Source organism: Oncorhynchus mykiss, chromosome 28, assembly GCF_057628025.1.
Source record: "Oncorhynchus mykiss isolate SJ-2025 chromosome 28, ASM5762802v1, whole genome shotgun sequence".
NCBI lineage: Eukaryota > Metazoa > Chordata > Actinopteri > Salmoniformes > Salmonidae > Oncorhynchus > Oncorhynchus mykiss.
In genome coordinates this window covers 29,313,937-29,326,944 of record NC_143049.1, presented here as the reverse complement: position 1 = coordinate 29,326,944, position 13,008 = coordinate 29,313,937, and the positions used below count along the sequence as shown (strand labels likewise).

The following is a 13,008-nucleotide window of genomic DNA, read 5'->3' as shown; positions in this document are numbered from 1 at the left end:
CATGTGAAAACAGCTATTTCACGTGAAAATGGGATTAGCAGATTTGATGTGTTTATATGTAGAATGTGTTCTTTCTGGGTGTGTACACAACATACTGTATGTATCTCACATTACCGCACACATGTCTTTTACCTCTGATGTGCACTATATTTGTTCACTGGCTATGTGCTTGTACCCTGCTTTTGTTAATCCACTCTCACATGCAATGTTCAGTCACGCCTGTGTCTGGAGAATTTAGTGCCGTGGTGTGAGATCGCAATTTGCGCACAAACAGTTATTACCACATTTGAAGTTTTATAACATGCCATATCTCAAGCTGAGGCAGGTTTTTATGCTGCACGCTACAGCAACCTGCTGAGATAATGGAAGTGTGCTGAACACATACTGAAAATAACTACCACGTATACAGTATTATTTATTTATTTGGGATGTAATTCAACAAATGACTGCGGGGCTCTTTGGCCTGTAATGGTAATGGAAGAGTCCCTTTAGATGATATTGTTCTCTGAGTTGCATTTCTCCTCTGTCTGAACATTGCCTTAGATAGTAGTCAAATACAAAAAGCTTGTTTGGGCTCTGGTAATGGATGGAACTCCTTGAGGACACACACATACATACATGCATGCATGCATGCACACACACACACACACACACACACACACACACACACACACAGAGACTCAGGCGCGCATGCATTCAAACACACACACACACACACACACACACTCAGGCGCGCATGCATTCAAACACACACACACACAGCTCTGATTGAATTCATATTTTTGGGCAAGTCATGCGAATCCTTCATCTTAGGAAAAAGGACTTATATAACCCTTGTTACGAGAAGAGAAAGGAAATCTGCTCTGTAAAAAACGCCACAGGGTCTCTCTATCTCCATATCCGCCTAACTAACTTACTTATTAACTACAGATGTAGGAGCCAGTTTGCTACAGCAGGAAAATAATCCTTCAGCAGGCCAGTAACAGGAAATGTGAATTAATGGAAATTTTTGTAGGGGTTGATACATTTTTTGTAAGGGAAAATCAAGTCTGACATTTTAAAATGGAAATTAAAACATCAGAAGCCTTTTTAAACCTCATACTACACGTAAAATATGTTCTGCAACAGGGTGATCAAATTAAGATCCTATATCTGTACAGTATCTCTTTTCCTTATCTCTTTGTCCTGTCCTGTCTTTTCTTTTTCTTTCCCTCTCTCTCTCTCTGTCTCTCGGTCTCGCTCTCTATCTCTCTTTTGCTCTTTCTCTCTCTCTTCCTCACCCTCTCTGTCTCACTCTCTTTCTCTCTATCTCTCTCTCTATTTTCCTTTGTCTCTGCCGTGGCTGTGAGTGTAGGTTCTAGGGGTGGTGCAGAACTTCAAAGGGAAGAGCCTGCTGAATGAGATCCCGCCGGAGGAGAGCGTGGTCAGCAGTATTCCTATGATGGGCCAGCCCAGGATCATGGACAACACAATGGAGAAGTACATAGCCTCACAGGTACTGGCAGACACATTTAAATGTAGTAGGCTAAGTACAACATACTGTGCTCCCGGCTCTGCTAGGTACACTTTCCTAGTGTACTTTGCATTTTAGCCTCAGCCAATTCTCCTGTGCCCACCATACAGAAAGACACATCAGATGCATTCTATCCTCCATTCTCTGTATAGAAATATCAACACTTCCACCATTTCCAAGGTGTGAGGGTGTATGAAAATGGATAAAAAAAATATACCTATGTGTTTGGAATACAAAGTACTGTATCTAACTTGAGAGTCCTATATATTGTACAGGTACAATTCTTTTAAGCTCTTTCAATGTCTCAGCCAAGAGTCCACAATCCCAGTCCCTGAGGGAGATAGTGTCTGTTTGCTAATGTCTATTTCCTAAATAGATTCATACAGGTGATTAGCTACAGTATATACTGTACCATACACATTGTTACATTGGGATCAACCACACACAGTGTTACTTTGGGATTAACCACACACATTGTTACATTGGGATCAACCACAGACAGTGTTACTTTGGGATCAACCACACACAGTGTTACTTTGGGATCAACCACACACAGTGTTACATTGGGATCAACCACAGACAGTGTTACTTTGGGATCAACCACACACATTGTTACATTGGGATCAACCACACACAGTGTTACATTGGGATCAACCACAGACAGTGTTACTTTGGGATCAACCACACACAGTGTTACATTGGGATCAACCACAGACAGTGTTACTTTGGGATCAACCACACACAGTGTTACATTGGGATCAACCACACACAGTGTTACATTGGGATCAACCACAGACAGTGTTACTTTGGGATCAACCACACACAGTGTTACATTGGGATCAACCACAGACAGTGTTACTTTGGGATCAACCACACACATTGTTACATTGGGATCAACCATACACATTGTTACATTGGGATAAACCACACACGGTGTTACATTGGGATCAACCACACACAGTGTAAACGGATAAGGTAAGAGTAAAAACCTGGCTCTGTTACCTGTCTGTACAAAGTGTTTTGATAACTACAAAGCCGTGTGTGTGTGTGTGTGTGTGTGTGTGTGTGTGTGTGTGTGTGTGTGTAAGTAATTGGGCTAAGTTGCCCATTTGCGGTTTATTGATTTGAAGCTAGAGTAACCCTATAACTGACAGGAGATCACTGTACCGACCATTGGAAGCTAGAGTAACCCTATACCGGACAGGAGATCACTGTACCGACCATTGGAAGCTAGAGTAACCCTATAACTGGCAGGAGATCACTGTTCAGACCATTGGAAGCTAGAGTAACACTATAACTGACAGGAGATCACTGTACCGACCATTGGAAGCTAGAGTAACCCTATACCGGACAGGAGATCACTGTACCGACCATTGGAAGCTAGAGTAACCCTATAACTGGCAGGAGATCACTGTTCAGACCATTGGAAGCTAGAGTAACCCTTTAACTGACAGGAGATCACTGTTCCGACCATTGGAAGCTAGAGTAACCCTATAACTGACAGGAGATCACTGTACCGACCATTGGAAGCTAGAGTAACCCTATAACTGGCAGGAGATCACTGTACCGACCATTGGAAGCTAGAGTAACCCTATAACTGACAGGAGATCACTGTTCCGACCATTGGAAGCTAGAGTAACCCTATAAATGGCAGGAGATCACTGTTCAGACCATTGGAAGTTGGAGTAACCCTATAACTGACAGGAGAGAAGAACACTACTGGAATACACCATGTTATACATGTTTCGCAACATCAAGTTTTTGTCTAATGACAAAGTTCTGTTTTGTTTATTGTTTTCAGTTGAATTCATATATCCCATATTCATTCATTCATTCATCCAGGAAAAACTATAACGCCCTTTAAAATACACATGTTGCCTTGTCAATACTATTATTACATTTTGTATTAGAAGTAAGACATGATATCCTTCATTACTAACAACTGGCTTGATTATGGGGTCTTTATTAATGAACTCTGTTCAAATCTCTGAATGCTGTAGCAGGCAACCAGGAAGTCAGGCAGCCAGGCAGTCAGGCAGTCTGGGGAGCAGTGAGCCTGTCTCTAAAGGGTTTTCTAAAACATCCTAATGTGTCAGATGTATTTGGGTCACCTTCTGTACTCTGTTTCCAGATGGCCTATGGCCATGGTGATGTTGAGTGTGGCAATGCATTCAGTGTGGAAATGCATTTAGATATATCCTCCTTGCCGCAACGCTACATTGTACACTGAGTGAAACTGCTTTCCATTGGATGTTTGATTTCTATAGTACACCTAAAGTACATCTTGTCCCTCAAACCTAACCTACTACAAATTTGATCATTCTTGCCATTAAGGCTTTGTTCATCGTACGCATGCACGCACACGCACACACACACACCTCTCCACATATCCGCCTCCTTATTCACCTCACACACCTCATGTTAGCAAGATGAGGGCATCCTCTTTTGCTTTGACGAATGGCCCAATGTAACTTCCCCTGGACTCATTGTGGATTCATATAGGTGGAGCACCTGGTCTCCACAAGGCACTTCATCAAGATTACCAAGGAGGTCAGCGACTTTATTTTCCTGCAATGCATGGCCTAGCATTCCCTACCACTATAGAGCCTCCAAAGACTAAATCATTAATCTCCAGGAGCTTTGCTATATGCTTAGAGGCAAACCAGAAGCTGTACAGTGTGTTAGCTTCAACTTCATGCAGGCCCTGTGTGTGTGTGTGTGTGTGTGTGTGTGTGTGTGTGTGTGTGTGTGTGTGTCAGAGGGACCGGGAAGATTTTAATTTACTGGCCATTTGAGAAATTTTACAGACCCATATGCATTGGGTGCATGATAATGCATCTTAATAACAGAACATGCAACTAATTGCCAAAATGCAATTCACAGGAAAACACCATTCTTAACAGTGCACCTTATGTGACAGAGATAAAAATGTTTGAAACTTAGAGGGGAAATCTAAAGATGCAACAACTACGATGGGTTGCTAATATGACTAGGATTGCGCCTTGGGTTCCAGACAACAAAAGAAAGTTGATATGAAAACCCATAGAACAGGAAAGAAATGGCATAGCAGTGGGTCCAATAGGGAAGTAAATGAAAATACAGTGCCTTCAGAAAGTATTCACAACCCTTGACTTTTTTCACATGTTATTGTGTTAGTCTTAAATTTAGCTTTTTGTGTCACTGGCCTACACACACTACCCCATAGTGTCAAAGTGAAATAATGCTTTTTAATTAAAAAAAATAAAACAAATTAAAAATGAAAAGCAGAAATGTCAAGAATCAGTAAGTAGTCAACCCCTTTGTTATGGCAAGCCTAAATAAGTTCAGGAGTAAAAATGTGCTTAACAAGTCACATAATAAGTTACATGGACTCACTCTGTGTGCAATAATAGTGTTTATCATTCTTTTTTATTGACTAAATCATCTCTGTACCCCACACATCTGTAAGGTCCCTCAGTCGAGCAGTGAATTTCAAACACAGATTCAATCATAAAGACCAGGGAGGTTTTCCAATGCCTTGCAAAGAAGGGCACCTATTGGTAGATGGGTAAAAAAAATTAAGCAGACATTGATATCCCTTTCAGCATGGTGAAGTTATTAATTACACCTTGGATGGTGTAACCCAGTCACTACAAAGCTACAGGCTTTCTTCTTAACTCAGTTGCCGGAGAGGAAGGAAACCGCTCAGGGATTTCACCTTGAGGCCAATGGTGACTTCAAAACAGTTACAGAGTTTAATGGCTGAGTGAAAAGAAGTATAGAATAAATATTCCAAAACATGCATCCTGTTTGCAACAAGGCACTAAAGTAATACTGCAAAAAATGTGGCAAAGAAATTCACTTTTTGTTCTGAATACAACATTTTATGTTTGGGGCAAATCCAATACAAAGTGTTACTGAGTACCACTCTCCATATTTCAAGTGGTGGCTGCGTCATGTTTTTGGTATGCTTGTAATAGTTAAGGACTTGGGAGCTTTTCAGGATAAAAAGTAAATGGAATGGTACTAAGCACAAGCAAAGTCCTAGAGGAATACCTGGTTGTCTGCTTTCCACCAGACACTGGGAGATGAATTGATCTTTCAGCAGGACAATAACCTAAACACAAGGCCAAATCTACACTGGAGTTGCTTACCTAGAAGACAGTGAATGTACCTGAGTGGCTGAGTTACAGTTTTGACTTTAATATGCTAGAAAATCTATGGTCAAGTTTGGTGGTTGTCTAGCAATGATCAACATCCAATTTGACAGAGCTTGAGGAATTGTGAAATGAATAATGGGCAAATATTGTACAATCCAGGCATGTAAACCTCTTTGAGATTGACCCATAAAGCCTCACAGCTTTAATCCCTGTCAAAGGTGATTCTAACATGTAGAGACCCAGGGGTGTGAATAATTATGTAAATGAGATATTTCTTTATTTCATTTTCAATACATTTTCAAACATTTCTAAAAGCATGTTTTCACTTTTTCATTATGGGGTGTTTTGTGTAGATGGATGAGAATCGAAATCATTTTAATATATTTTAAATTCAGGCTGCAACAACAAAATGTGGAATATGTCAAGGGGTCAGAATACTTTTTAAAGGCACTGTAAATTTGCCAAAATTATTAAATTACCCCTCTCTATACAGAAATAAAATCAGTAAAAAATAGCTCACCAGAAAGCATGACAGCCACAGAGGAATCGAGGATAATTAACGTATTTTAAATTGCTGTGGATTGTTTCAAATCACAAGTTCCTAGGTTGATGCCTATTTGTTGATCCCTCAATTTGGGCAGCACACCTGGCAATAGTTTTTGCAACAATTAGCTAGGCCTATCTAAAATATGTGTGAAAAAAGCATCTAAAATATGTGTGAAAATGTGTCTTGAGTATAATTTAAAATGTTCAGACAAGAAGAAGGGGAGGGGTAAGTGACGAAGGTATAGTCAAGTCTGTCTCCTACCAATTCTTGCGCATTCATAGTTTTAAAAAAGAAGAACATTTAACCCCTTTTTTCTCCACAATTTCGTGATTACGATCTTGTCTCATCGCTGCAACTCCCCAATGGGCTCAGGAAAGGTGAAGGTCGAGTCCTGCATCCTCGGAAACATGACCCGCCAAGCCGCGCTTCTTAACCTGTCTAGCGGAACCCTCGCCAATGGCCAATGAAATTGCAGGGCGCCAAATACAAATCAATAGAAATCTCATAAATTACATTTCTCAAACATACAAGTATTAGGCACAATTTTAAAGATACAATTCTTGTTAATCCAGCCACAGTGTCTGATTTCAAAAATGCGTTACAGCGAAAGCTCCACAAACAATTATGTTAGGTCACCAACTCACAGAAAAACCCAGCCAGAGGAGAGGAGTCACAAAAGGCACAAATAGAGATAAAATTAATCACTAACCTTTGATGATCTTCATCAGATGACACCCATAGGACTTCATGTTACACAATACATTTATGTTTTGTTTGATAAAGTTCATATTTAAATCAAAAAATCTAATTTTACATTGGCGTGTTACGTTCAGTAGTTCTAAAACATGCGGTGATTGTGCAGAGAGCCACATGAATTCACAGAAATACTGTGAAAATGCTGATGAACTTTAGATACACTTCTCCTTAATGCAACCGCTGTGTCAGATTTCAAAAAAACTTTACGGAAAAAGCATAATCTGAGAACGGCACTCAGAGCCCAAACCAGCCAGAGAAATATCCGCCATGTTGGGTAGTCAACATTAGTCATAAATAGCATTATAAATATTCACTTACTTTTGATGATCTTCATCAGAATGCACTCCCAGGAATCACAGTTCCACAATAAATGCTTGTTTTGTTCGATAATGTCCATAATTTATGTCCATTTATGTCCAAATGGCCCTTTTTTGTTAGGGCATTTGGTAAACAAATCCAAAAGTGCGTTCTGGTACAGTCGGACGAAAAGTTCAAAAAGTTATATTACCGGTCGAAGAAACTTGTCAAACTAAGTATAGAATCAATCTTTAGGATGTTTTTATCATAAATGTTCAATCATGTTCCAACCGGAGAATTCCATTGTCTGTAGAAAAGCAATGGAACGAGAGATACCACTCATGAGAAATGCACGTGACTGAGAACGAGGCTGCTGGCAGACCCCTTAGTCAAACAGCTCTCATCCGGCCCCCCTTCACAGAAGCAGCCTGAAACAATGTTCTAAAGACGGTTGACATATAGTGGAAGCCTTAGGAAGTGCAAAATAACCCATATATAACCCATATCCCACTGTGTATTCGATAGGGGTGAGTTCAAAAACTACAAACCTCAGATTTCCCACTTCCTTTTTGGACTTTTTACTCAGGTTTTTGCCTGCCATATTAGTTCTGTTATACTCACAGACATCATTCAAACAGTTTTAGAAACTTCAGAGTGTTTTCTATCCAATACTAATAATATGCATATATTAGCATCTGGGACTGAGTAGGAGGCAGTTTACTCTGGGCAAGCTTTTCATCCAAAAGTGAAAATGCAGTCCCCTATCCCAAAGAAGTTTTAACGTCTGCTCGCTTAACCTGGAAGCCAACTGCACCAATGTGTCTGAGGAAACACCGTTCAACTGACAACTGAAGTCAGCCTGCAGGTGCCCAGCCCACCACAAGGAGTCACTAGAGCGCGATGAGCCAAGTAAAGCCCCCCTGGCCAAACCCTCCCCTAACCCGGATGACGCTGGGACAGTTGTGCGCCGCCATGTAGTGACGCCGCAACACTGCAACGCAGTGCCTTAGACCGATGTGCCACTCGGGAGATTCATTGTTTTATTGTGTGAATTATTTGCCCTTTTTATGCATAAAAAAAAAAATCCCCATTACATATGTCACCGGTAGTAAATGTACCATTAATCCCCGTTATTTGGTTACATTCATTTCTGTTAATGCATGTATTAATTACAGTCATTTACTGTTCTCATTCTTGGAGTGGAAATATTGTTTGCAGAGTCCACAACCTGCTAGACTTGTGAGAAACATGTTTGGGTTTATTTCATAACCATCATTTACGAGTTTTGTCAATTTTTTTCATTGTTAGTTTGGAGTGCTACATGTGAGCAATGAGCATGTGTCTGGTTTCTCTGTACTGATAATGTTGAAGGAGCGCTCATTCCTGAGCATGCATAGAAGTACTTGGCCTGCTGCGCAGAAATGCAGGAAATCTTTTTTTTTTTTTTACATCCATTTTGAATGATAGTATATTAAAACTAATACATCCTCACAGTAGGCTATTTGAAAATCTTTCCAACCATCTCCCCCTCGACAATCACCAATCCTCGATGTGAAATAGCAATGGAAGTTATTGGCCTGCTGCTGCATTGGTCTATAGGTTATAAGTTCCATGCTCTCATTTCTTTAGCCGCCAATGGAATCACGGTGTATCAATGTCTCCATATGGCAGAGGCTGGTGATCTCGCATTTTTTGTTTAGTATCATTTTAATTCTTATGATTAACCACATTACAATGATTTTGAGAAACTAAAACATTATTATTGAAATTAAGCTGTTCTAAAAAAAATTGCATAATGAAAATCATAACTGGTACTCAGTACAGAAGAAATTGTATGATAAATTGTAAACTAGCCCAGACTTGAAACTCGCGCTGCCTATAAAGTCTTTATAAAATAATTGCCTTCATTTTTTCATGGTCCCAGTTAGCCTATAGGCTACTTTGAAGAAAGGTAAAACTCATAATTCCTCATAATATGAAATAAAACGTTCAGGTTTCAAACAATTAAGTATGTTTTCAAAATGCATACTGCCTCCAGCTCACATTGTAAAGTGGTGGGTGACACGTTAATATCCTGTTGCCTGCACTTGAATGGTGAATGGGAGGCGTGCTTCAATTACCAGTTGAGAAATAAAATAGTAGCTCTTTTTAATCGTGCACCAAAACAGTTTTTAACACAGGATTGTATTTAGAATTGTTGCGAAATGAATGGGCTTATAAAAGCATGTTTTACTCCAGCAGCAACCGGCTGAGTAGCAGCAGGAGAAATCCTGCTCAAGATAGGCTCTGTATGCTGTGTGGTAGTTGTGTTGGATAAATAAGATGCATGATGACTAACGCAAATATACACAGGCCAAGTTAATTCCACTAAATGATGGTAATGAACCTACAGACAAATGAGCATGACGGTCAAATGTATTTCCATCGACTGGTATTTCCATCAATGATAAAAAGCATTATTTTGGCATTTTTTCTCCTAGTCATTTTGGCCAGCAACAGTTTTATTTATCAGCTTTAAATATTTTTTAATCAGCCAAAAGCCGGAAATTGCTTAACGGAAACCCTGGTGTGTGTCTTCGTGTGTGGACAGCCAGCCCTACAAGCACCTCAGCTGGTCAAATAAAAGCAACCGACTCATTAGCTGATGGTTATGTAAGGGTTGTTACATCATTGAAGAAAGGAAAGGTGGAGATGTTGGGGGTGAAGATATAATTGGACCGATACTATGCTGTATCTTGTCAGATGTTTTTTTTTTACTTTGTAGTAAATTGACCAATAATATAAGCAATCTTCTTCTTCCGTTAAATCGAGACCATAATTATCATCATGATACCAAGTAGCCTACTGTTTGATCTGTCTGAATCAGTATACTTAATAAATGCTTCATGGCATTTCTGGTCTAATCCTGGAATGTGTTTAATCATTGAAGATATCTCGCTGTTCTTTACATTTTTTCTTCTTTTCTCTTTAGAATCCTATTACTTTTGCCGAGGTTACATGACAATGAATGTGTCACATGACACACATTGTTTGGACGTGGTTGCTGCTCGCTTATCAGTCATCATGGTCGCCAGAGGGAGGGAGGGCCACACTGATCCTGATGTTGATGTGTATCTATACTAGGGTTGGGGATCAATTACATTTCAATTCAGGCATAAAACTGAAATTCCGATTCAATAATTTACTTCTCAATAAACTGAAAACCTTTTCAGTTTTTGAATTGTATATTTAAATAACTTCCAGAATTAACTGAGTGACTTTAATTATAATTGACCCCAACCCTGACCTATACAGTATGACACTATTTCCAATCAAACATTATGTTCACCCTGATCATTCCAAAGGAATTGGAGATATTTCTGTAGTTTTACCAGTTTATTTGATTTTTTTCCAACCAGTCAACATTTTCTCTCCTTCTTTCTTCTTCTTCATTCCTCTCTCTCTCCTGTTGCAGTTTGACGTTTATTGTCATGAATCTTTCCCTGGCGGCAGAAGTGAGTGATATCCGCTAGATGGGCCAGCTGCAATGTAAAAATTGGCTATTTCTTAAAAATTCATTGAAACAAACATTTGCTTTTTGCTCTTAATTTAAGGTTAAGGTTAGGCATTAGGGTTAGCAGTGTGGTTAACATCATTGTTAAGTTTAGGTTTAAAATCAGATTGTTTGACTTTGTGACTGTGCCAGCAAGTGAGCACTCTGCAGACCTGCCTCCAGAACACGAGTCATCCCAATAAAATGCCAAGCTGCTCCTCTGTCCTGCTGATTACTGGCGTTCATTGAATTCCCCAAAAGTATTCCTTATTTTATATACTGTATCAAACAAACATAATACTGCTGTATATGCACTTTTACTTCCTCAAAGATTAGGAATCCTATAGCCCAACTGTGTAAACCTGTATTATGTTTATTTCTTATTATGTCATATGTGTTGGCTTGACAGTATGATGTATGTATTGTAACCAGTGCAATCCAAACTGTATGTTGTCAGAGCCACTCTGTGGGTTTATTTCTGTTTAGATTTTCTCAACCTGAGAGAACGAAGATCCAAAGATCACTGACATTTTAGTATAGTCTTTATTGGTAGTTTTCAGAGGAATCCCTCTTGCGATTAGCTAGAAATACGTGGGTGTGCGACTGTGTGTACGTGTGCGAATGGATCCGTACATGTGTGTGCATGTGTACTGTATGTGTGCTTGGTAAACGTTTCAACATCATTTTCTGTTGTGGATTGAAGGATGTTGCTTAGGGCTTGCCAGACAATCAACAACCATAATATTGCCACGGTCAGGCAACATAGCTATTATGGAAATAAGATGGAAATATAAAGATGTTTTTTTTTAGAGGATGTGTTTTTATTCCTCAGTTCGATTTTAATGTGTTGCGAAAGCATTGATATTTTTGTACATTTTCAACATTTCATTAAATTGATATGCTATATGTTTTGTGTATTGATTCATACTGTATGTTGATATGGCAGATACTTGTTTAGTACAATATGGAGTATTGTTTTAAACTCACAGGCCAGCAATGAGATTCATAGTTGATGCACGACTAGACGTCAGTTTCCCGAATGCATTGTGGTTGAAGTTGTTTTTATACCACCACAGTTTGATGAAATCTCCTGTTGTATGTTCTTCTCCATGATTCCATTTTTATACCCTTATACTGTACTGTTTACCTAAATGTCTTAATGTATGTCCCCTCAATGTCTCATAGATATCATCTGAACATTGAGAGTTTTGGTATTCATGGGCCGTTAGAGGTTTCTATCCATGTACAGTTTGATTATATGGTTTTTATGCATTTAACATTTAATAAAATAATTCTTTGTCCTAGTTTTTCTAGAAATGTATGGGACATTTGAATGATTCTGGAGATGTTCACCGTCAACCATTATGGTACTTTCAAAAATATGTAAAGATATATTAATTATTATATATATTAATTATTATATATCAAATCAAATGTATCATATTAAAGTTTGATTTGTGTATTGTTTTGATTTTAGTTTCTGAGTGTTGTTTTTTTTCCTTTGTACAGATTGTTACTATTCTAACCTCTATGACTCTTCTGTTTTGCTACTATTAACTTCTGATTTGATATTGTCCCATTCTACCTGATCTTTGTTTTATTGATCTTGTCACCATGAGTAACAGTAGCCCAGCAGCAGCACATCTTACACTGTAGAAACGTGTAAAAGAACCAAACCGTGAGAAAGTTGCGGGGTGAAATGTATTTGAATATAATCTAAATAAATATGTTCTACTCAGGCATGTTTGTTGTGTTGAATATGTATCAGACTGGTGATGATGACAGAGCAAAACATATATTGGAAAGAAAAGCTGTAGGGCCAACTACTGCACCACCCAAAAGGTTAGGCCAATTTAATTCACAACCAAATGGTTACTGGTTAAAATCCTATATGTGGGCTATACAGCAGAGGAACAAATGCCCTTGACAAAGAACATGTACAGTTACCTAAATTGAAACTACTGTGGATGTGGCTCATAATTGTGGTTTGGCATCCCATACTAGTTATACGGCATCCATATTAGGACTTCATATATCAAGCAAAACTATCTGATGACTTCCTAATATGGATTCCGTTAAAACAACTTTATATCTTGTATGTAAAATATAGGCCGACTACTCCAGATCATCTAGGACTACTGGAAAGTAAGTCAGTGGCATAGTAAATAGAAGGTGTGTTCAATATTTCAAATTAATATTCAACGAGACATTTACTTTGCAGCTT

The 13,008-nt window shown here is 38.8% G+C and overlaps 1 protein-coding gene across 1 annotated transcript in view; it reads left to right on the top strand.

The window, feature by feature from the left end:
- plppr5a (phospholipid phosphatase related 5a) overlaps window positions 1-12,524 on the top strand; it is a 43,499-nt gene extending 30,975 nt beyond the window's left edge. The window contains exons 5-6 of the mRNA XM_021589702.3: window positions 1,355-1,495; window positions 10,224-12,524. Of these exons, the coding sequence (XP_021445377.2) occupies window positions 1,355-1,495; window positions 10,224-10,253 (171 nt within the window). The 3' untranslated portion in view covers window positions 10,254-12,524. The remainder of the gene's footprint in view (window positions 1-1,354; window positions 1,496-10,223) is intronic.
- Window positions 12,525-13,008: the final 484 nt, after the last annotated feature.